General features: G+C 40.3%; 1 protein-coding gene across 9 annotated transcripts in view; it reads right to left on the minus strand.

Annotated features, from left to right (window-relative positions):
• Positions 1 to 2,297: 2,297 nt before the first annotated feature.
• LOC134345403 (SLAM family member 5-like) overlaps positions 2,298 to 25,974 on the minus strand; it is a 42,023-nt gene continuing 18,346 nt past the window's right edge. For 2 of the 9 annotated variants that reach the window (XM_063046012.1, XM_063046013.1), the window contains exons 3-10: positions 24,869 to 24,960; positions 19,718 to 19,844; positions 18,219 to 18,432; positions 17,027 to 17,129; positions 16,473 to 16,826; positions 12,460 to 12,738; positions 7,088 to 7,186; positions 2,298 to 3,264 (exon numbers count right to left, since the gene is read on the minus strand). In XM_063046012.1, the coding sequence (XP_062902082.1) occupies positions 3,221 to 3,264; positions 7,088 to 7,186; positions 12,460 to 12,738; positions 16,473 to 16,826; positions 17,027 to 17,129; positions 18,219 to 18,221 (882 nt within the window). In that variant the 5' untranslated portion in view covers positions 18,222 to 18,432; positions 19,718 to 19,844; positions 24,869 to 24,960 and the 3' untranslated portion in view covers positions 2,298 to 3,220. The other 7 variants (XM_063046017.1, XM_063046015.1, XM_063046014.1 and 4 more) reach the window with 7 other exon arrangements.

The raw sequence follows: 25,974 nt of genomic DNA on the forward strand, positions 1-25,974 counted from the left end.
ATCTAAAGCTGCTATGCAGCAAGGAAGTCCTGATGCAACGGGTGTCTATCTCATTGAATAATATGCCACTGGCCGCCTTGTGTCCCTATGAACCTGCACCACTACTGTGTTGCAGTATCCTCCCTCATTATTGCAGTATATGTGAAAGGAGCGGGCCACATTCAGTCATCCTAGAACAGATGCAGAGAGCAGGGCTTTCTTGAGATCTGTAAAGGCCTTTTCTTCATCTCGCCCTGATCTTACTTCCTCCAGAGGGGGCTTCCCTCCTTTAATCAAGGCCTGTATCAGGGCCACAGTGATGAGAACCCTGGGATGGAATTACAGCAGTAATTAAATAGACCTGTTACCTTCCTCACTCCTCTTACATTTACTGGGCTGGGCATGAGGCTGATTGCAAATGTCTGTCATCTGACATGTCCTTCCTCCCCAGGAAATGGTGTAGACTAGGGACTGTACGGTTTGCTTTCCTATCTGAACCCTGTATGGACTCATTTTAAACCCCTTTTCTCACAGTATCTCTGGTTATCGGCCCTAAGCGACCTGCTTCATCTTCTGAAGCAATTAGTGGATCATCTACATATTGTAGGATGGTTGACCAGTAAGGTGTTAGATTGAGCATTTTGAAAGTCTACAGCATGACCTTACGAAAATGGCTTGTCTATTGTGGAATCCCTGAGAGAGCCTGGTTCACATATACTGCTGCCCATTCAGGGAGAAGGCAAATTGGTTTGGGGACTCAGGTGCTAAGGGGAGCCCCCATAATCCATTAGTGATATCCAGGACTGAAAACACTTTGTTCGGGAGACAGGCCATTCAGGATTGTTGCAGGGTTCACCTCAATCTCAGGTTGGTCTTATTAACGACGGTATAGTCTACTGTAAACATGAAATACTCTGCAGATGCTGGGGTCAAAGCAACACGCTGGAGGAACTCCGCAGGTCGGGCAGCATCCATGGAAACGAACAGTCAACGTTTCGGGCTGAGACCCTTCATCAGGACTGAAGAGGGAGGGGCCAGGGGCCCTATAAAGAAGGTGGGGGGAGGGTGGGAAGGAGAAGGCTGGTAGGTGCGAGGTGAAAAACCGGTAAGGGGAAAGATCAAGGGGTGGGGGAGGGGATAGGCAGGAAAGGTAAAGAATGAATACGGGAAAGTACAATGGGTAGTAGAAGGAGGCAGAACCATGAGGGAGGTGATAGGTGATAGGTGATGGAGGAGGGGGCAGAGTGAAACTGGGATGGGGGAAGGGAGAGGGAGGGAATTGCCGGAAGTTGGAGAATTCAATATTCATGCCAAGGGGCTGGAGATTAACCATACGGTATATGAGGGGTTGCTCCTCCAACCTGAGTTTGGCCTCATCATGGCAGTAGAGGAGGTTATATATGGACAATTCCGAATGGGAATGTGAAGCAGAGTTGAAGTCCTTGAATACTCCCACCAGTTGTTTGGCAAAATTTTCTGTGCCTTCCAAGGTAAATGTATAGTGATTTTTTCAGACTGCTCTGGTTAAAATCCCCCAAAACGATGGTGAAGGCATTAGCGTGCGCTGTTTTGGGCATGCTGATCCCATTGCTCAGATCATCTAAACCCTGATTGACATAGGCCTGAGGTGGAATGTATACTGCTACCAAAATGATCACGGAAATTTCCTGTGGAAGGTAAAATGGAAGGCACTTAACTGCGAGATATTCCATGTCTGGTGAGCAGAATTGGGACAGCACTGATATATATGTGCATCAAGTGGAGTTGATCATGAGACATACTCCTCCACCTCTGCTTTTGAGAAACTCTATAGATCCATACTGACGGTGTACAGTCAACCTGTCGTTCTGAATCGCTGCATTCAGTACAGAAGGGGTTAACCAGGATTCCGTGAAACAAAGGACACACATGGTCTTAATGTCCCAATGATTCAGCACTCTGATATCATCAAATTCATTCACCAGAGACTGCACGCTTGCCAGCAAGATAGTTGGGACTGGGAGTTCTAAACTCCATTTCCTTAAATGCACTTGTATCCCTGTCTAGCAGCCATGTTTCCTGCGTGGAATCCAGCAAGGATGAATCCATCCCCAATCAGCATTGTTTCCATCAGTTTTAAGCAGCAATAGTTCATTCCCATCCTGATCTTTAATTTGCATGTTTTCCTTACGGAATTGTGCATCATTAAATGGGTTCTTTGGCTGTGGATGTGCATTTAAAATGCATCATCAAAATTGTACTTTTAATGTTACTTTTCTTGTCTTCTAAATTATCATTAAACAATCTCAACCAAATTATTCTTTTTAAATGTGGTTTAATGTCAAATCAGCTACTGAAAGAAAATAAAGAGAAAGATTTTATTAAGAGGCAAGAAAGTAAAATGTTTTTAAATTACAATACTCAGTACTATTTTCCCTGCTTTTATGAAGAGGAGGGTAGTCCAAGTGACCATAGAAATGAAATATTCACTCAATATTCATGACAAAACCACTTTTGGTTATTGATCACATTATCTGCAGTGTCAGCCTCATGGGGTTGATCAACATGCAAAACTCACAAAATGCTGGAGGAACTCAGCAGGCCAGGCAGCATCAATGGAAAAGAGCACAGTCGAAGTTTTGGGCTGAAATGTTCCTCCAGCATTTTGTGTGTTGCTCAGATTTCCAGCATCTGCAAGTTTTCTGTCGTTTGTGAACATACAAAACTGACAGTATGGTGGTTGAAAAATTTTATTAAAATTGACAATGATTAGTTCCAATTTTGTGGATCATTCTCAATCTTAATTTACAGCCATGCAATCCAGAAAAATTAATTTCACCCTAATTGACATGAAAATCCAGCTGGAAATGACACATTTAGAAACAATATCCTCAGGATACTTCAGTTAAAGTAAATCAGATTTGCTTCAGATGATGTATTTCAGAAATATAAAGTACCAGGCCTCTTATAATCAACAAATACGTTAATTTGTAGAGATGATGTATCTCCATACTTGGAATTCAGGCTTTGATTTCTTTCAGTTCAGTTGGGCAATGGTAATGCCATGAAATCCATTGCTGTTCCACTGCAGCGTCATACAGAGTTGGATGAAATTCAATATGACTGACTCTCATTCTGCAGTTCACTCATTTTCTTCCAGCTTTCAATTGGTGGCAAACGGTACAAGAATGACTGTCCAGTTAATGGGCTCTCTTTAGTATGAATCCAAAGTATCAATATATGTGGGTTCAATAATTCCATTTTAAAGAGAAACCTCTTTCTCCCCAGGCTTTCTTTTCTCCCTGTCTGAAAGATCCATGAGAGTTATATCATTAACATGTTTTTGAAAACTTGCCAAAAATGTCTGACTATCAGATGATCAAAACACAAGTAAATAATTCATTCCACCCATCGGACACCCACAGTTCTGGCCATACTCTCTTCTCACTGCTGCCATCAGGAAGGAGGTACAGGGGCCTCAGGACCCACACCACCAGGAACAGTTATTACCCCTCAACCATCGGCTCCTGAACCTGAGTGGATAACTTTACTCACCAAAATTGAACTGATTCCTCTAACTATGGATTCACTTTCAAGGACTCTACAACTCATGTTCACAATATTATTTATTGATTAATTTAATATTAGTATTATTTGGTTTCTTTTTCTTCTTTTTATTTGTACAGTTTGTTGTCTTTTGTTTGTCCATACTTGTGTGCAGTTTTTCATTGATTCTATTGTGTTTTGTTGGATTTATAGTGAATGCCCTCAAGCAAATGAATCTCACGGGAGTGTATGGTGATGTATATAAACTTTGGTTCTTTAAGCTTGTTATAGTCAGCGGTGGTAATGGGGACAAGCTCCCATTATCTATTAAATGCTCCCAATGGTGTGCACTTCAAATAGCTTCTGATAATCAAGTCCTGCTCCTGGCCTTCATGTGTGGCTTAGCTACTAAGCCCGGCTGAACCATTTCTACTGACAGGAGAAGGAGCAAAAGTGGGTTACTGGCACCTTAAAAGCAGTCACTCCAGGCAGATGGGTCTCGTCAGCTGTGGTTGACAGCTCATCTAGGGGAAAGAAAACTCTGATCTCAGACTACAACCACTGCCTTGTGTCTACAACCGCTCATGGGGAAGGCTTCAAGAGTAAACCCCATGGGAAAAATCTGGAGCTGGAGTCTCTAAGGCAGTCCTACATTGAGTTCAATGCCGACGGGTAACTCTTGTGACACTGCTGGTACCAAACTGTACTGGTCTTTGCCGTTCCTTTGGGTACATCAGATGTGTGAAGAGAGCGAGCTTGCTACATGGGCAACAGCTTGCTATCCATATCATACTGCCCAGATTAACGTATCTAGACAGCTAGGACACAATATCCATGGTCAACTCTGACCGACAGAAGCCCTCATACATGTAATTTGATAAAACATTTTATTTTGAACTTTGAATTTTAATCTGTTCAATTCTGCTGTTTATCTATTAGCTTTCTCCTTGAATACATCTCCTCCGTTTAGTTCAACCTCTCCTTCAAATTGATTCAAGTAAAGTTCCCCATTGCCTAAAAGGTGACATTTACAAAGTATAAAGTTAACTACCTTCTGGATTTATTGTAAGTTTAAGGGATGTTTAGTATTGTTTTAGATGTTTCCATATTAATCAGCCGAGGCACCTCACCTAGGACAGAGTGCAGAGGAGTGTTGCAAGAACTAGAACTTTTTATCTGTGAAGGCAATTCGATAGATTGGAGTTCTTTTCTTTGGGAGTGAGAAGGCTGAGAGGAGAGGCTTTATTGAGGTGTACAGAACTATTGTGGGGATGTTAGGGTGGGTGGAACTTGATGGAAGAATAAGAAAGAACTAATTTCTCTGTTCTGCAGCCTTAAAAGCTATAGGTTGTCGAGTTGCAGTCATTACCACAAATACTAGTAGTAAGGTAAGGTAAATATTTTTCATACAGGATGATTTATATATTCACTGGCAAAGGGGATGATGAAGGCAATGCCTAGAGCTACAGTATATAACAGGATACAGTGCTGGAATTTCACCAGGTAGCTCCTTCTCTGTTGTCTATTGAGCTGATTGCTCACGGTCTGTGTAAATTTTCTATAATTTATTTTTATAATTCTTCTCACAATTCACCAGTATATGAGCTAATAACTTTATATTTTGTTGCTATGCAATACAATTTATCCACAAGGTAGGAATAGATGTTTGGGTCTGTTAAGTTTACTGGCAAATTAATGGGTGTAGGAAAAGTATAAGGGAATTTTTTCCTCAATGTAACAGAATACAAATAGAATATGAAATTGATGATATTGTTTTTGAGAAATAATGCTCTCCAAGTTGCAGTGAACTCTCTGACGATGTACCAAAAAAAATAGAGAGGAAATGCAATGAATGTGATGTATCTGGAATTTACAAAGATTTTCAAGAGGTTTGATTCATAATTGATGGAAAGTATTCTTAGAGATGGTATATATAATTATCTGGATAGACAGGGTCCGATTAGGAACAGTCAACATGGATTTGTGTGGGAAGGTCACGTTTGACAAATCTTATTGATTATTTTGAAGAGGTTATGAGGAAAGTTGACGAGGGTAAAGCGGTGCATGTTGTCTATATGGACTTCAGTAAGGCCTTTGACAAGGTTCCACAGGGAAAGGTAGTTAGGAAGGTTTAATCGTCAGGTATTAATATTGAAGTAGTAAAATGGATTCAGCAGTGGCTGGATGGGAGACGCCAGAGAGTAGTGGTGGATTCCTGTTTGTCAGATTGGAGGACGGTGACTAGTGGTGTGCGTCAGGGATCTGTACTGGGTCCAATGTTGTTTGTCATACACATTAAAGATCTGGATGATGGGGTGGTAAATTGGATGAGTAAGTATGCAGATGATACTAAGGTAGGTGGAGTTGTGGATAATGAAGTACGTTTTCAAAGCTTGCAGAGAGATTTAAGCCAGTTAGAAGAGTGGGCTGAAAGATGGCAGATGGAGTTTAATGCTGATAAATGTGAGGTGCTACATTTTGGTAGGACTAACCAAAATAGGACATACATAGTAAATGGTAGGGTATTGAAGAATGCTGTAGAACAGAGGTATCTAGGAATAATGGTGCATAGTTCCCTGAAGGTGGAATCTCATGTGGATAGGGTGGTGAAGAAAGCTTTTGGTTTGCTGGCCTTTATTAATCAGAGCATTGAGTATAGTAGTTGGGATATAATGTTGAAATTGTACAAGGCATTGGTGAGGCCAAATTCGGAGTATTGTGTACAGTTTTGGTCACCAAATTACTGTATAGGAAAGATGTCAACAAAATAGAGAGAGCACAGAGAAGATTTACTACAATGTTACCTGGGTTTCATCACCTAAGTTACAGAGAAAGGTGGAACAAGTTGGGTCTTTATTCTCTGGAACGTAGAAGGTTGAGGGGGAACTTGATAGAGGTATTTAAAATTATGAGGGGTATAGATAGAGATGACATGGATGGGCTTTTTCCATTGAGAGTGGGGGAGATTCAAACAAGAGAACATGAATTGAGGGTTAAAAGGCAAAAGTTTAGGGGTAACATGAGGGGGAACTTCTTTACTCAGAGAGTGGTGGCTGTGTGGAACTAGCTTCCAGCAGAAGTGGTTGAGGCAGGTTCGATGTTGTCATTTAAAGTTAAATTGGATAGCTATATGGACAGGAAAGGAATGGAGGGTTATGGGCTGAGTGCAGGTCGGAGGGACTAGGTGAGAGTAAGAGTTCGGCATGGACTAGAAGGGCCAATATGGCCTGTTTCCGTGCTGTAATTGTTATATGGTTATATGGTTACAATTAGGATCTAGATATTTAGAATCAGGGGACAAGTAGAAGGAACATGGTGTAAGCTATTTTCAAAACAGAAAGCTAAAAATGGGAGTTGAGAGTGGCTCTTCAGACTGGAACTAGATTTGTAATAGTGTTCCACAAGGATAGTCACCATTCACCTTGTATACAAAACAATTTCAATAGGGAAATTAGAAGAACAGTTTTCAAACTGTGAGCATGGTACAATAACAAGCAGTATCGTTATTAGCAAGACTACAAAAACATAATCAATAATTCACTGAATTGTACTTCTTACAATTGTAAAAAGCAATTTTACTTACTATTTTGTTTGCGCACTGATTTTACTTTTTGATAGTTAAGTATGATTAAATGAAAAACTAACAGCAATGTTCCTGCAAATATGTATCGGCAGAGCTCACCTAAAGTAGAACAGAGGGAGAGAATAATATTTGTAATGTATTAAAAGAATGACATGATAAGACAACAATCTGATTTAATAAACATTAATTATTGCTTATGTAGTACATCTGAAACATATGTAGTTTCATGTTACTTGGATAATTTACTTCGGTGGTGAATATACTATACATTGGCAGACAGAATAGTTAAAAATCCGTTTTATAGAATGTAAGAAATACCTAGCAATACAAGAGCTCTCCTGTATCACTATTAATGTTCAACTGAGAGAGAAGGGCAATACTGAGTTTCTGAGCTTGTGCATCATTTTAAACTGACCTGTCTCTTAATGTTTTCAAAGTTTGGATATCAGAATGACACCAATGATAATAGTCTTAGAATGAAATATTAATTGTTGAGGAAAGTTTTTTAGGAACCTTTTATGTCTGGTAAGCTTTGAATGAAAAGCCAATATTTTTGGACTCAAAAATATAAAGGAAAAGATTCCTTATAAACACGTCTGAATTGTGAAATTTGAACATTCATGGTGAAAGACTTTATAACATACACAGTAAGATCACACTGTATCATTGTTCACAGGAGTGTTCGTCAATGTAGTCATTGGATTATAAATCTGCATTTGTATTAACATCTAAAACACATTATAGAACCTGTAGCAATGGCTTACAGTTGTTTCTATAATCTAGAAGCCTTTGAAGACTGGTACCATTATTTAGGGAAAACCAGAAGCTTCCAGATCAAAAGACAAACTGAAAGTTATGAACAAAGTTGTATGAAGATTGACTCCAAAATACAAAGCATATGCCAAGCAAACAAAAGTTCCAGGAAGTCTAATAATTCAATGAGGAAAGACTTGCATTTTTTATACCAGCAGTTATATCCCTACTATTCCAAGCCAACTAAATATGTACAATAGTATCGGAAAGACATTAACTTCTGCAGTGGAGGGTACCACAGTAAATACTGTATATTTAAGACAAGGTTGGATAGATTTTTGCATAGTAGGAGCATTAAGGGTTGTGGGGAAAAGGCAGGTAGGTGGAGATGAGTCCATGGCCAGATCAGGCATGATCTAATTGAATGGTTGAGCATGCTCGACTGGTTACATGGCCTACTCCCGCTCTTATTTCTTCTGTTCCTATGTCACCTGGTTGTCCTATCTCATGAGGCTGGTCGCTGCACTCTTTTTGAGAAAAATCAAATTACAGAGAACTACACCAGGTGCTAGTGGGCCATGAAAACCTCCAGACATCAAAAGGAGGCAGTGAATAGAAAACATGCACATATGGAGATAGGATTCATTGATTTTAAAAAAAAATGGGAATATATACAAAATACCAAACCAAATTCCTTTTTAGTTAGAATCAGTGAAATACATTCGAATTCCCTTTATTACTCCACCTCTCTAATTAGATCTAGTCTTATTCCATACTAAATGGTTTACAGATGAACATTTGCGTTATTAATTACCCCTAGTTGATGAGGAAACTAAACTGAATTCCTATTTTTAAGTGTTATGATTAACCTCAGTTTCAGTTTCAAGTCAGTATGTCTTTGCCAAGACTCCCAAGTTATAACAGTTGGAAGCTTTATAGAAATGAATGGAAGATGGATCAAAAGTCAGTACCACTATGATTTGTATGTGTGAACATATTGACTGATAGTATCCTGGCTTATCAGTAAAAAATTGTCAATATATCAAAATAAAAATGGGAACTAGAGAAATGCCCAACAGGTCAAGAGCATCTGTGGAAAGAGAAACAGAGCTGAAGTTTTGGGTTCATGTCCTCTCTTCAAAACTGAGCCAGTCCTCAATGGGGGGTGAGAGGTGGAGAGTCAGTACTTTTAAATTCCTCAGCTTAACCATAACAGAGGATCTGTCCTGGGTCCAGCACGTAACTGCCACTACAAAGAAGGCACAGCAGCACCTCTATTTCCTGAGACATTTGTGTAGATTCAGCTTGTCATCTCCAACTGACCAATTTCTATACGAGTGCTGTGGAGAGTATACTGAGTTGTCGCATCTTGGACTGGTATTGAACATCAATGCCATTGAATAGAACAAACTGTAAAAGGTAGTAGATACGGCCCAGTATATCATGGGGAAGGCCCTCACAGCCTTTGAGCACATTTACAAGGAGTGCTATCACAGGAAAGCAGCATCCATTGTCGAAGACCACCCCACCCCGCAACATTCAGGCCCTGCTCGCTTCTTGCCGTTGCCATCAGAGGGGACGTACAGGAGTTTCAAGTATGACACTTCCAAGTTCAGGAGCAGTTATTAGCTGGTATAACCTGAGGTACAGGCATACCCAAACACACTCATTTCTCAATATCTAGGGACTTTCTGACTATGCTAGTGGTGTTTATTTTGTGGCTTTCTGCAGATTTACATTTCCAGACATCTCCAATATTGCTGCCTAGGTCCAGTTGTTTAATGCGACTGTGTAGTGACTTTGGGATGATGCCAGTTGTAGATATTACAACTGGGAAATGTAAACCTTGATTATGTCCCTTAGTCTTTCAATTTTCTCTTTTAATTCAACATACTTCTGGTATTTTTCATTCATTGATTCCTATATGTTATGTGTGTCTGGACTGACTATATCTATGAAATTGTTCTTGCTGGTTTATCCTGTAAAATTATCTCTGGATAGTTATTATGGATTGTGCTATCTGTAGTAATGGGTTAGTCATAATATAATTTGTAGGAGTCTGACTCTAAAACTGGATCGGACATGTATTTGTAGTACAGTATGGTGTCGTTCATGAGTTTGTATTTTAAAGTAGGAGATTGATGAATGATGTTTGCCACTTCATTGTTTAAGTAATCAGATTCACTGCAGGATCCTGTATTGTGTTGAATTGTTTGTGGTTTCTCACTGCATTTCCTGCATTTATCATCTTGAATATGTTGGTTTATATGATGTAATTTTGATTTTTTTTGTGTTTACCACCTGTTCCTCTATTGCCACAAAGAACTCCATTTTTGATACATATGACAAATAAAGCTTACCTCTTTATGAGAATTGCAAAGATTCACTACCATAAGAATATAAGATATAGGAGCAGAAATAGGCCATTGAGCCCATCAAACTGCTTCGCCATTCAGTTATGGGCTGATCCAAATCTTCCAGTCATCTGGACTCTTCTACCTTCTCCCCATATCCCCATGCCCTGGCTAATCAAGAACCTATCTATTTCTGCCTTAAATGCTCCCAATGACTTGGCCTCCACAGCCACTCCTTGCAACAAATCCCACAGATTTACCACCCTCTGACTAATGTACTTTCTCTGTATCTCTGTTCCAAATTGACATCTTTCAATCCTGAACTCATGCCCTCTTTTCCTAGAATCCCCTACCGTGGGAAATAACTTTGCCATATCTAATCTGTTCAGGCTTTTAACATTCAGAATGTTTCTATGAGATCCCCCCTCATTCTCCGGAACTCCAGGGAATACAGCACTAGAGCTGCCAGACAGTCTTCATACGGTAACTCTTTCATTCCTGGAATCAATCTTGTGAATCTTCTCTGAACCAACCACAATGTCAGTACATCCATTCTAAAATAAAGAGCCCAAAACTGACAAAATATTCCAAGTGTGGTCTTCGGAGTGCCTTATAGAGGCTCAACATCACATCCCTGCTCTTATATTCTATAGTTCTGGAAATGAACACCAACATTGTATTCGCCTTCTTCAGCATCGACTCAACCTGGAGGTTAACCTTTATGGTATCCTGCACAAGGACTCCCAAGTCCCTTTGCACCTCTGCATTTTGAATTCTCTCCCCATTTAAATCATAGTCTGCCCGCTTATTTATTCCACCAAAGCGCACTTTCCAACATTGTATTTCATTTGCCTCTTCTTTGCCCATTCCCCTAAACTATCTAAGTCTCGCTGCAGGCTCTCTGTTTCCTCAACACTACCCGCTCCTCCACCTATCTTTGTATCATCAGCAAATTTAACCACAAATCCATTAATCTCACAGTCTAAATCATTAACATGCATTGTAAAAAGCAGCGGTCCCAACACCAACCCCTGTAGAACACCATTGATAACCATCAACCAACCAGAATAGGATCCCTTTATTCCCACTCTCTGTTTTCTGCCAATCAGCTAATGCTCCACCCATGCTAGTAACTCCCCTGTAATTCCATGGTCCTATATCTACCCTCAACTCTCTTTCACCCTTTATATACTTAAAAAAGCTTTTAGTATCTTCTTTGATATTAGTCACCAGCTTTATCTTTTTCACCTTCTTAGTTTCCTTCTGCAAGTTTTTAAAAGCTTCCCAATCCTTTATCTTCCCACTAGCTTTGGCTTCCTTGTATACCCCTCATATGCTTTTACTATGGCTCTGACTTCACTTGTCAGCCACGGTAGTATCCTTCTGCCATTTGAAAAATTCTCCTTATTTGGAATATATCTGTCTTGCACTTACCTCATTTTTCACAGAAACTCCAGCCATTGATGCTCTGCTGTCTTTCCTGCTAGTTTCCCTTTCTGGTCAACCTTGGCCAGTTCCTCTCTCATGCCATTGTAATTTCCTTTATTCCACTAAAATACTGACACCTTGGAATTTAGTTTCTCCTTCTCAAATTACAAAGTGAACTCGTTCATATTCTGATCACTGTTCCCTAAGGGTTCCTTAACCTTAAGCTCTCTTAGCACCTCTGTATCATTGCACTACCCTTTAAGTGAAGAAATTTCTTCTCGCCTCATCCACAGGAAATTCACCAGGATACTGCCTTGATTAAAGATGATGCCTCATGAGGAAAGTTTGAGTGAGTTAGAGCTTCTCTGTTTGAAGCGGAGGAGGACGAGAGGTGACTTCAAAGAGTTATATAAGATGAAAATAAGTGTAGACAGAGTGGATAGGCAGCACCTTTTTCCCAGGACAGAATTGGCTAGTATGAGAGGGCATAATTGTAAGATGATTTGAGGAAGTTATAGGGAGGATGTCAGACGTAGATTTTTTTTATACAGAGTGGTATTTGTGTCGAATGCAGTGCCAGGGATGGTGATGGAGGCAGATAATTTGGGGACACTGAAGAGACTCTTACACATTTACATGAATAAAAGAAAATGAAGAAGTATGTGGGCAGTAAGAGTTAGATTGATTTTGGAGTAGGCTGAAAGAAATCAACACAACATGCCCAGTACTGTGCTGTACTGTTCTATGTTCTGTTTTATATCAAGAGAGAGGATAGTTGTGAATACATTGGAAGAATTTAATGCAGTGCTATGAACAAACTTTATTCTTCATACTTACTTGCAAAATTATGTTCATTGCACAACTCTGTAATAGTGAGTCCACTACTTGCATTACTAACTCTGTTCTTCACTATGCACCTGAATGTGTATTGTTTCCACTCATTCTCATGGTTCACCACCAGTTCCGGCCCCTCAAAGGTTCTGTTGGTGTTTTCAGACAGGGATAGAATATTCCAGTAGAATGTAACATTTGCTCCATTGGAGACAGAGCAGCTCAGAGTGATATTTGGAGACGGACATTTCCAAATTGGAGTTATCACTGGCTTCAAAACTGGTTCTGAAACAAGATAGTAGATAGAAGAATTACGTGATCTTGCTTTTCTTTTTAAGAGATGCAGCATAGTAAACCCCTTCCATCCAGCGACCCCACACCACCCATAATATAGACTCCTGATGTTTGAAATTGAATAATTTGCTTGAAAGTAAGATATGTTGATGCGGAAATGTACAGAAATCTCTGATCACCAGGTTCTCTTTTTCTAGTAACACGAAAACCATCTATACTCACCATCATCTATCTGTGACACAATGACAGCAACTTCCATTTCCCTGATGGAGAGTTAAATTTAGAAATCAGGAGGCTGTTTTCAGTGGTTCGCTGCTGATAAAGTCATAGCACAGAAGCAGGACCTTTGGACCACACTATGTCCTTGCTGAACTTTGTACTTACCTTTACTAGTTTTATTAATCCACATTTGGACCACAGCCTTTATGCCTCGCAATTGTCTAAATCATTCTTAAACACTCTGAATGCACCTACCTCCACTGCCAGTTCAGACAGTACATTCCAGATTCCAACCACACTAGGTATGAAAGAATTCCTGTTCAGATGCCCTCAAAAACCCATATTTCTCAACTTACAGTTACGCTCGTCACCATGGGGAAAGAATTGTTCACCACCTCCCCTACCTATTCCTCTAATAATTCTGAATATCCATTTTAAGTCATCTCTTGGCTTCTTCTGCTCCAAGGAAAATAATCACACCCTATTGAATCTCTCCTTATAACCGAAAAACACAATGCAAACAACTTGCATGTGAATCTCCGCTACACTCTGCCCAGTGCAATCACGTCTCTTCTATAGTGTGATAATCGGAACTGTGCACAATACTTCATGTGGGGCCTAACCAGTGTTTTATAAAGTTGTAACATGATGTCCCAGATGAATCAGGATTATGCTGATTATAATTGACAGATGCCATGAAGTTTGTTATTTTGTGGCAGTGGTACAGTGCAAGACATTAACACTTTACTATAAATTACAATAAAATAAAATAAATAATTCATGTGAAAGAGGAATAGTGATGTGATGGTCATGAGTTCATGGAAAGTTCAAAAATCTGAAGGTGGTGGGGGTGGTGCAGGGGTTGGTGTTGGTAAAGAAGCTGTTCCTGAATCAAGTATAGGTTTTCAGACTCCCGTAACTTCTCCCTGATGGTAGTAATGAGAAGAGACCATGTCCTGGATGGCGAGTTCCTTAATGATGGATGCTCCTTCTTGAGACATTGCCTTTTGAAGATCCTGGATGGTGGTGAGGGTTACGCCCTTGATGCAGCTGGCTGAGTCGACAAACCTCTGCAGTCCCTGTTGATCCTGTGCATTGGAGCCTCCATTCCAGGTGGTGATACAACTCAGTCAGAATGCTCTCCATGGTACATTTGTAGAAACTTGCTAGCGACTTTGGTGACACACCCATTCTCCTAAAAGTCCTAATGAAGTAAATCTACTGGCAAGCCTGCTTCATGATTGCATCAATATGTTGGGCTCAGGATAGATCCTCTGAGATGTCAACGCCCATGAACTTGAAACTGCTTATCCTTTCCACTGTTGATCCCTTGATGTTCTCCTGACTACCCTTTCTTGAAGCCCAGAATCAATTCCTTGGTCTTGCTGATTGTTAATGTAAGGTTGTATTATGACACCATTCAAACAGCTGATCATTCTCACACCTCTACCGCAATGTTCTGTCTAGTTTTTTTTTACAGCTGTGTGAACTAACCATTGCTCTGAGCAGGAAAACTTTACATGACCTGGAAACTGTGTGGCACTTTAAATGGATTCACGTGTATGAAATTCTTGCACAGAATGCATAGAAACATTAATTTTAATATCACAGATAGACTTCTTTCATGCATCTTGTTTCACTCTTGCTTCATGCTCTCTTAGAATTTCAGCTAAAATGCAAAATTCTGTATTTTTTCTAGTTGCATAACTTGGTATCTGCATCCACATGAATTATTTGATTAAGATGTTTCAAATGATCTAACTTGCATTCTCCTGTTCTTTTACCACTATTGAACTCAACCCCCGAACTTTCATTTCTCCACAAATTAGTGGATACATCACCAATATATTAGATAAAAATGCTTCAAATTTTTATTGTTTGTTTTTGAAACAAAGATGGTAATTCAGCATCAGTGAACTCAGAGGTCAAATTGTTTACTTTCCTCAATTTCCTAAGTTCTTAATTTTTTTTTATGAATGTTCTTTATGCTGAATGGCTGATTGATCTACCTGTGTTATTGCTGGATGCCATAGACAATAACATGTTAACCATCATGTCAGAATGGACAGGTTCTACATTATAATAGTGAGCAACTTCTCTCAGAGGCTATGACAAATGCTGGACCTTTGTCACTGGATCATGATAAGAAGGGGACTTTGTTTTCTCTGAAGAAACTCAAGAATGAAGTCCAGGATGTGAAAAAATGAGTAGGAGTTGGGTTCACATTAGCTGGACTTGAGGATGGCCAGCAGTCTGGAACACTGATGGCTGGAACTGCCACATGCCCAGGGGAGTGAGTTGGTGATGGAGAGATAAAAGTAAATTGAGGTGTTATATCTCGAGGGAGGACAGCACTGGAGAGTGGGGTAGTGATTTAGAGTTGGAGATAGAAAATTCATAGAGAGAGTGCTCAGATGGAGATAAAGAATGTTATGGAGGGTGATAGAGGGAATTAGTGCAAGATGGGAAGGCACTGATCTGAGAATATCGTTGGGGTGAAGGGATTAAAAGAAGGCAAGAGGCAATTAGGTGAAGAGAATGCTGAACGCACTCAGCAAGTCAGGCATCATCTGTGGAGGGGATTAAACAGTTAACGGTTCGTGTTGAGACCGAGGGAGGGAAGGTGCAGTTAGTTGAGGATGTCAATGGGAAGATGACAGACTCCATCTGGCTTGGACCCAGTGGCCAAGGACTAGGCATTTACTCCGTCAATCCCGTGTGACATCTGCTCTGCAGTGACCATCTACGTTAATATAATTCACACACAGACATCTTCTGCTCTGCCGGGTTGGAAGCTGCTGACATTCAGTTGTCACATCTCCGCATCCCCTAGTTCACCCTCGACCCTGTCCGTAAGCCCTTCGGCCAACCCTTGTTCTTCTCACCACTGTTCTCCTCATACCTCGATTTACCGTCCCATTCTCCGTCCTTCAGCAGCCCATCGCTCTTTACTCTCTCCAGTCCTACCTGGTATTCTCACCACTGCTCCTACACTCTCCCCAAGGTCTCCAACTCCCCACACCCCTCCCGGCTATTCCCCAAGCTGGCTTTCCTTTCCTTTCCTTTCTGCACAACTCCATCCGCTTCCTCCCCCACCCACCTCTCTGCCACCCGTCTCCACCCCTTTGTCCCACCGCTCTTTCTTCCCTAGCACCTCACTCTGTTTCCCTTCCTTCCCTCTGCGACCCCGTCATTCCACTGTCCTCAACCCTGCATTTCTCGCGTTAGTCCCGGACTCTCCTTGGCTCCGGGTACTTCGAACCGAAACTACAAATCCCGTCCCTGGAACATGTTTTAGCATTACCCCTACACCCTTTGCCGGGGCCGAGCCAACCTCTCTCTACCCGGCAGCTGGCGCCGCCCGTATGCCGCAGCCTGGCGCGCAGTTGCATTCCGACCCGAACCTGGATCACCCCCCGCACCAGGCTTCTCTCGGTCTCCTGATACTCTCCACGAAACCTGGGTTACCGGTAAACCACACCACTCCCACCCTGTCAGTTACTCACCGAACACGCGCAAGTCGTAGATCTGTTTCGCTGTGGTCATTGAGGACTCGTGGTAGCAGTCGATTTGGGTCGCATATCGTTTACTGTCATTAACCTGCACATTGACCAGCACCGGGGAACCATTCGCACTCCAATACAGTCTGTCCTTGTACAGTGGGTGCTGTGTCCCAGACATATTCATTCCCCGCGAGGCAAGAACTGCATCAACCGGGGAAAGTAACTGAAATGTTACTACAAATTGATCTTCGCACTGATTCTCCACAGGGAAATTAACATCTTGTCCAACGAGGGCATCAATGGTTCTATCGGGTTGGGCTGAGATTTCAGGGGCACAGAGTGTGAGAAAATGGAGCGCTGGAATGGGACAGTGCATTTATATTAAAATGATGAATGTTAATATTTCTCAGCAACAGTTAGCTTAATAATTCCCAAAATATATTTCCGGAAAGCATGGTACACACCTTCACACTGAAGAAATCCAATTAATTAATTCTGTATGTACACACTAATTTGTCGTTTATCTGAATACCGGTTAGCTTAGATTAGTGTATTACCTGAGAGCACTGCAAACATCTTCACAACGAAGAACCAAATAACTTTATAGTGTGGGGCCACTTCTTTCCCATGCTTGTGTTGGCATCGTGAAAATAAACTAATCTGAGGAAATGATAAAACGGTTGAAAAATAACCCTCCATTTGGGGAGCATCTGAAATTCGTCATATTGGAGCACCGTGTTTCAAAACATTTCATTTACAAACTGCGAGGCACTGTTGAACAGCAAGAGTTACAACACACATTAATGAGGTTAATAACAGTTGGAGAAAAAGAGCTTTAATTAATCACAATTACCAGGAAATCCACTGTCACTTTCAAAAACACTACAGCGTATGGACTGACTTTCAGTGTGTGTTTTGTTCATCTCTCCCGTGAAAATGCAGCCACTTCACCTCATTCAAAACATTTCCATGGGGAACTGGACACCAAGTTGTGACACCGCTAACAGTGAACAGCAGCGGACGTTCATTTGAAGCCCATTCACCATTAGCTCTCTCCTAACGGCGACTCTCCTTAGCTTCGCTGTCACTATCACTGTGACATCTGGTCAAATGTGATTATTACTGGGGTGTTTGACAGCTTCCTTTTGAATTGGCCAAGCAACCTATTACAGAACTGCACCTTACAGGTGCGTTTATTCTTTAGTCTTGGATAGGGAATGAATCAGAGGCTAGACGAGCACAAGTCGGATTGGTTAAGTTTCGGAAAGATTGCGCGGAGCATTAAGGTGAGGTATTTGGAGAGACCTGTGGTTGAGACCAGAGGGACCTTACAGCAGACACTGCCTTACAGAGGAAGACAAGTGGCCTCGAGCTTGGACAGACTTGTTCGCTCTGGGGCAGGTCCCGACTCTTATCCTCCTCTCCCCTATTAACACACGCACAGACCGACTGCGGTCAGGAAAGAGTCACTTCCAACTTTGAGAGCAACACGTTACTGTACAACCAGAAAAGCTTTCTACAAAATACAAGCAACAGAAAGTTCCAATTTAGGGTATATATTAAATAGTTTAAAAGTTTATTATTTTAATTAATATATTTATTGGTAAGCATCCGCACTATGTATTCGATTTTTAAAATCGAATTTTATCTCCTCCGTATAAAAATGTAAACGGTGACCAGTAAAATTAATGAGAGCAACATTATTTTGCTTTGCATACTGTAAGCAAAGAAATAGAACATTTTAATCACCATTTACTGTTCTCATCCGCATTTTCTGGGAGACTTATTTAACATTACATCCATAAATTTCCACCGTTTCCCGTTTCACATGACGGGATGAACTGAAGAGCCCAAGCGAGGGATCTGATGTAGGCTAAGCGTCAGATACTGATGTCCATTGCGGAAAATGACCCGCGTTCACTAAACGCTCCATCACTCGGCACGTATCACGGTGGTCGTGATTCTAAATCGGAAGATATATTTTTAAGGGGAGTGGGTGGGTTGGAAAACAATCTTCCCTCTCATTTAGTTTGTTCATACTCGAATATAAAGACCACAATTTGTATGAAATATTTAGATATTCGAGCAACCCCCGCAGCGGGAAGGAACAATAATTGTCATTTCTGTTATTTCAAATGTTAACATGTCTCGCATAAATTAAAATAAAGAATACCACTGATGAGATTACTCCAAGCAAAGAGTGAATTTGTGGATGAGGGACTAGAAAAGAAAATTGTCGGTGGTTGTGAGCCTTTTGCCGCAGGAAACTTCCACCAGTTGAGTTAAATTGTCCCAGCAAAGAATACCAATAACAACAAGATTCAATTGCAACACGCACGAAGGTTGTGAACATTCAATTAGCTCCTTGACCGATGGTGGATCTGGATACATCCTTATTCATCTTGAACTCATGGACAACTCGCCTTATCGTCTCATTATCAAGAATGCAATTGCAAAAAAAAACACTATATTGTGGTGTTTTCCTGCATAGAAATATGTTTTATTTATTGAAGGAGTAAAATTTAAAATATACAGATCATTTTACTAACTCACTTTGTATAAAAAAAAACTCTCTCCAATGGGAACCTGGATTGCGTAGGCCGCAATACTGAATCTGTTCTCTGACACATTTCAACAGGTCAGTTCCTAATTATTCGTCCAGTTAGTTTCAATGTCCTTCAACCGCACTGAATGTACCTGGTAACCATTTAATGCAAATATTTATTGGTTTAAGTACAAACTCCGGTTCACCGCGTTCAAGAGAGAAAATTAAAGCGATATAGTGAACAGCTTTCATTTAAGACTGCAAGTCTTTCTATAAACTCTGGTCGAGAAATATTATTAGCAAACTAGTTTTTCAGTCCAGACAATATAAGGAACAAAAAATCACCTTTGTCAGGAAAGCGGAGATAGATTTGACAACCTTCTCAACGAAATCCCGTAGTTTTAGCTTTGTTTTAATATTCTTCATTCTATGTCATTATTTTAGAAATGCTATCAGCTCATTGTAAATTCGGGGGCAAAGTATGTTCACCCACCTTCTGTTTTCAATGTTTCAACTTGCAAATAAAATGTCCGACTTCCGTTAACCGAGTTCATTTTTGTTCTGCATTTCGCCAGCGTCGGTAACATTAAAATAATCGGTGGACTCGGGGGTGTGACTTGTGTTGAATGTTGACCGGTTACACTTACACTGTCCTATGGTGATTCCGAGATGCGGATACTGGAAAACAGTACGTGACACTGACCTGAAAGTCATACAGAAACTGCTCTTTACTAAACCAATGAACGGCACTCGGCCCCGCTCAGATAAACTTTTACGCCCAGCTTTGCAAATTGTTTCCTCTTTAGCTGGAAGTTCTCAGGCGTCAAGTTCTGGAGAATATAAGAATGAGATGATTTCCAAAGTGAGGTCAGGAGCAGGAAAGGTATGCTTTGAATCTTTGACTTCATGTAAGATGCATTGATTTTGTATCTGGTAATGTTATTAGATCCCATAAAAGACCAACCGTGAAAGGTCAGCAATCTATTTCATACCTTAGTTTTAGTCATGGTGTAAGTAATTGATTTAAGAACTTCCCTAACTCAAGGCTATAGCCATAGGATTGCAATGTTTGGTCCATCTTTGGAGTAAGGAGATCACCTGGGGTGTTAACTAGTACAGCAATTGAGCAGATTCCTACATGCATTTCATTGAAAGCTGAATTTGTTTCAGCCTGAGAGAAAGCGAACTGGGACATCAGAACTGCTTCCTGTGTTTTTGGTGGAGATTTGAGGGAGAACAAACTAATTGTTATTTCATATCCCTTACTCCAGTCTATGTGAACCTCTCATCCATTTGTTTCAAGCAGCATTTTTAAATCAACTAATTAGCTATTACTCATGCAATCAATTTAATTATCAGATTGTTTTTAAATTAGGTGTGGAAAATATCCACACCATAAAATGCAATTTCACCCACTTTGTAGCTTGAACTTTCTCCATCGGCATGACAAATGACATTTTTTTATTTCTTTAATTTCTCTGTTACTTATTCAAGTTAGTTTTATTGTTGGGTTGGCTGTTTTGATGTTCACATAATTCTAGAAACTTGTTAAGAGATACCATCTGTATTTTCAGCCACTTCCTGTTCTATTATGTCAGAAGGAAATTGTCTTTCTACACATTTTCCATTCAGCATTTGAAAAGGTCTCACATTGGCTGGCATCGATTCTAGTTGTAGAGACTATGTGTAGGAGGGCTTTTTGCTTTCATTCTTTTAATAAAAATAAAATATATACTTGTATACAACTATAAATATTTTTTAAAAATATAGGCCAATATGTGTGCCCTCTTATCCAATTTGTTTGAATATATGCACAGCAGCTGTAAATGTATGTTTTTTAATGAAATGCATACTTCTGTTATTATTATATATCAGTTATTTCTGTTTAAGATAGAAACCACAGAATGTCAGTAGTCTTGTAATATTGCTAAGTCCAATGCGAATTGTGGAGTTGTTGTGAAAGATGAATTAATCAATACCATCTGGAAAGGGAATACCTGAAATTTCTCCTGACTTAAGCTTATATATTCTGGAACTGATGCTCCTATAGAGAAATGGGCAAGGAGAGGCTCAGCTTGATCCCATAACTTCATCCCTATTTACAGAGATGTCTGGAGGCCGATGACCTGTTCATGTTTTGTATTGAATAAGGAGAGCATAGAGGAAAATAAACTTACTTTAAATTGAGACTCAACAATGTAAAGTAGCTTCCTGGACTGCAATAACACTGATGACCAGAAGCTGCTAATGGTTCATTTTTCTATGTAACTTTTACTATAATTATCTAGCCTAACTATGACTTTCATGTTTTTACCTTGATACTCAGGGCAGTCAAGCCAGTCTTAGCTGTATAATTCTCTTTTGAATTAGGACCAAAGATTTGCATGATGGAATTGATAGCTTTGTTGCTAAGTTTGTGGATGATACAAAGATAGGTGGAGGGGATGGTAGTTTTGAGGAAGCAGAGATGCTTCAGAAGGACTTAGACAGATTAGGAAAATGGGCAAAGAAATAACAATGGAATTCAGTGTTAGGCGTGTATGGTCATGCACTTTGGTAGAAGAAATAAAAGCATAGACAACTTTTTAAATGGAGAGAAAATTCAAAAATCTGATGTGCAGAGGAACATGGGAGTCCTCGTGCAGAATTCTCTAAAGCTTAATTTACAGGTTGAGTCAGCGGTGAGGAAGGCAAGTACGATGTTAGCATTCATTTTGAGAGGACTAGAATATAAAAGCAAGGATGTATTGTTGAGGTTATATAATGCACTGGTGAGGCCTCAGTTGGAGTATGCTGAGCGTTTCTGGGCCCCTTATCTCAGAAAAGATGTGCTGACATTGGATAGAGTTCAACAAAGGTTCACCAAGATGATTCCAAGATTGAAAGGTCGATCGTATGAAGTGCGTTTGATGGTTCTGGGCCTGTACTCACTGGAATTCAGAAGGATGGGGGGGCGGGGTGGGGGCGCGAAATCTCATTGAAACCTATTGAATGTCGAAAGAGGATGTGGAGAGGATGTTTCCCATGGTGGGGGAGTTCAAGACCAGAGGACACACCTCAGAATAGAGGGATGTCCATTTAGAATGGAGATGAGGAGGAATTTCTTTAGCCACAGAGTAGTGAATCTATTGCCACAGGTGGTTGTGGAGGCCAAATCATTTGCTATTTTTAAGGCAGAGGTTGATAGGCTCTTGATTAGTTGGGATATGATGGGATATGGGGAGAAGGCAGGAGACTGGGGTTGAGAGGGGAATAGATCAGCCATGATGAAATGGTGGACAACACTTGATGGACAAAATGGTCTAATTCTGCTCTGATATCTCATGGCCTAAAGAATAGGTCTAATGGCCTGACAGAATGCAAATGCAGCAAATGGGCAATATCACATCTAAGTAACCACAGAATTGATGATCTACTTGATTTCTTTCTGTGATATTTGAATTGAAGCTATTTGTCTGCATTGGATTTATTTTGCATGTTGTGGATAGGGGAATTCTAGAGAAACTCCTCAATTTTTTGGGGTGGTTGCCATTTTAAGGACAACTGACCAGATTATCCAGAGCTACAGTTAGTTCTATCTGCACTCAGCTCCTGTAAACAAGCAATGAGATTGCATTTTGTAGCTGGTGCACACTGTAGACACTGCTTCACATATATTAGGCTCACAACAACTCTGAAAGATTGCATTGATAATTGTCTATAAAGGAAGTTTTGTATTTCTCGCTAAAGCAGGAATGCACAAACTCTGTACCTCAACACTTGAGGGCCAGCCATCTAAATGGGCACTGACAGTCTGTTTTGTAGTATTCCTACACTCAAGACCATCTATAAAATGCAGTGCAATTGGTTATGACTGTAGCAGCACCTCTCAAAATTCTAACTCTCCAACTGATAAGTTCAAAGGAAGCAGGTACCTCCAGTTTCATTTCCAAGTCAGACTTAGAAACATTAAGGTTCCTTTATTGGCATCTCTGTTTGAATGCATTCATCATATAGACTTCAGTGGATCAAGAACAGCGTTCACAAAACGTGTCAAAGATAATGGAAATAAATGCCAGTCTTGTAAGTGATACCACTAACCCATAATAGAATTTGAAATAAGTAAGCGCTTTCTGCTGATTGCTGTCACCGCATATTTCTGCAGTCTCCATTGCTACCATGTCACACCTGCACAAATGTGCCAGGAATAATCTGGGACTGTCATTGTGCTTCTCCAAGCTCAAAATTTAGCTCACCCACTCAGCAGTGTGGCACCCAATTACTCTTGAATGATTTTCATAAAACATATGTTGCATCTGTTTGGATGTGGCCAAGTGTCTCATAGTCTTTTGAATTTGAATCTGTATGGTATTGTATAGAGAAAACCTGTCTATAGTGAGGTCCCACAAACTGAGGTAGAGCAATGTAGGGATAATTATTTTCTGGGTGCTGTTGACCATGAGACCATAAGATATAGGAGTAGAAGTAGGCCATTCGGCCCATCTAGTCTGCTCTGCCAATCAATCATGGACTGATCCAATTCTTCCAGTCATCCCCACTCCCCTGCCTTCACCCCATACCCTTTGATGCCCTGGCTAGTCATGAACCTATCTATCTATTGCTTACATAATTTATTCTGGAATTTCTTAACCACTTGCTGTGATCTTAATACCTTTCTAAATTGGAAAATGTAGGAAAACAATTATCCTGACATTGCTATAATGTATTTCTGTTAGTTCAGTTTATCTTGTATTTATTATTTTTACTTAACTGAAGTTCACAGAATGGTGAACCTGTGGTATTTATCACACAGTCCTCTCCACCTTGTTTCACTCTAATATTGTTCCTTTATTGAACAGTTTGTGATTCCTACAGTCCAAACAGTTTCATTTGCCTTCTTACCTATTCATTTTCAATGTTTTAAATATAATTAAATAGGCTTGGTGGGGTAACTTTTCATCTAAGCATTAGAAATCAAGGTCTGTTACAACATTGGACTAACCACAGCCCTTAAGATAGATACGTCTCCAAAGAGGTTAAAGAGGAAGGTTCTTTCTGAATCTAATTCAACCTGGTACTCACAGATTACTAGATTACTTTTGATTAACTTAAAATAGTGTCAGTATTGAATGGTATGAAAGAATGACTGCTATGTCTGTAAATGCTTATGCCTGTTTTGTTATGATTTTTGAGTGCAGATGTCACAATAATTTGCTTGTTCACTGGAAAACCGCCAAAATATGTTTTCAAACTTCCCTGTAAATCCTAGAATTGAGAGTTCGTACTTAATTTGCGCATTAGATGGGCAGTTTGTATTGCTCAAACACCAAATCAGAAGTCACCCAAAAATTTGTGAAATTATAGGAGGAATTTCTCCAGTCAGAGAATGGTGAATTTGTGGTATTTGTTATTACAGGTGGCTGTGGAGGACAAGTCATTGGGTATATTTAAGGCAGAGCCTGATAGGTTCTTGATTGGCCAGGACATGAAAGGATACAAGGGAAAGCAAGAGATTGGGGCTGAGAGGAAAACTTGATCTGCCATAATGAAATGGTGGAACAGACTCGATGGGCTAAATAGCCTAAGTCTGCTCCTATATCTTATGGTCTCATGGTGTTAAGGAATTATTTTTGTGGTTTCTGCTTTTAAACAACATTAAAACCAAAGTTGATCATTTCCCCATCACAGACTCGTATTCAACAGGCAACATCAATGGCATTCTCTCAATAAACAAATGGAAAATGGGCAAATGGTCTTGCAGTGATCATTCCAAGGCAGTCTGAAGCAATTATTGAGTTGGGTGATGATGGGAATGGCTGGATTTTGCTGGGTGGTGATGGTGATGAAGGCAGGATAATAATTGTTCAATGGTTACCTGGAAACACCATAATGCCTGACAAATGCAGAGAGTTCATTGTGTTGGATGGATATGCCTAATCCCAATCATTTGCCACATCTGTAAAGACGCTGGGGAAACAAAACAAAAGATATGTGATCCACAGTAATCATTTCACAGAAACATGATCTGTTTCTAAGGGCCACAAATTAATAAACTGACATACTGAAAAAAAACACGACACCATGCAGCTTTTATGTTGTGTACTCCTTGTTAAATTATGAGTAAGTAACACAAGTAATAAATTGTGGCATGTTGATCTCATTTCTGTTATGGATCAAAGGGATGGTGACATTTTTATAGAATCGTACAGGCATGAAATATGATGGGCAAGTTAGATTATGGGAGGCCCAGTGACCCAAGCTGTAGTGCTGCTGCCTCTCAGTTCCAGTGAGCTGTGTATGATCCTGAACTCTGCATGGTGTTTGCATTTTCTTCTTGTGACAATGTGAGGTTTTTCCCAGGTACTGCAGATCAAAGAAAAGACAGCAATCCGGAGATTACAACACTGAAGGTCCTGAAATTTGGGGAAAGAATAGTAATGTAGAGATAATAAATTTTTATGACCACTATAGAAGATTAACACCTGATATATTGGAAAGCATGTGTGGAAATGGGAAAAATAAGGTTATATGAGGTGGGAACTTTAATGCTCATTGTACAATGTGGGTTTGTAGTGACTCAAATGTGAATGGTACCATGGTGGAAGACTGTCCGGAAGAAAATCCTGGATTCTGGATTTCCTGACAGAGAGACCACAGTCAGTCCGTGTTGGCAGGAAAATCTCTGACTCCATCGTGCTGAGCACTGGATCCCCACAAGGCTGTGTGCTTACCCCATTGCTGTTTACACTGCTAACACATGACTGTGCAGCCAGATTCAAGGAGAACCTGATCATTAAATTTGATGATGATACCACAGTGGTGGGGCTCATCAGCAAAAATGATGAAACGATGTACAGGGAGGAGGTCAAACACCTAGAGAGCTGGTGCAGTGATGCTTAATGTCACCAAAACCAAGGAGATGATCGTCGATTTCTGATGGTCTCAGCGTGAGCACACACCCCTCAGCATCAGTGGCTCCAC

This window comes from Mobula hypostoma, chromosome 4 (assembly GCF_963921235.1).
Source record: "Mobula hypostoma chromosome 4, sMobHyp1.1, whole genome shotgun sequence".
NCBI classification, from domain to species: domain Eukaryota; kingdom Metazoa; phylum Chordata; class Chondrichthyes; order Myliobatiformes; family Myliobatidae; genus Mobula; species Mobula hypostoma.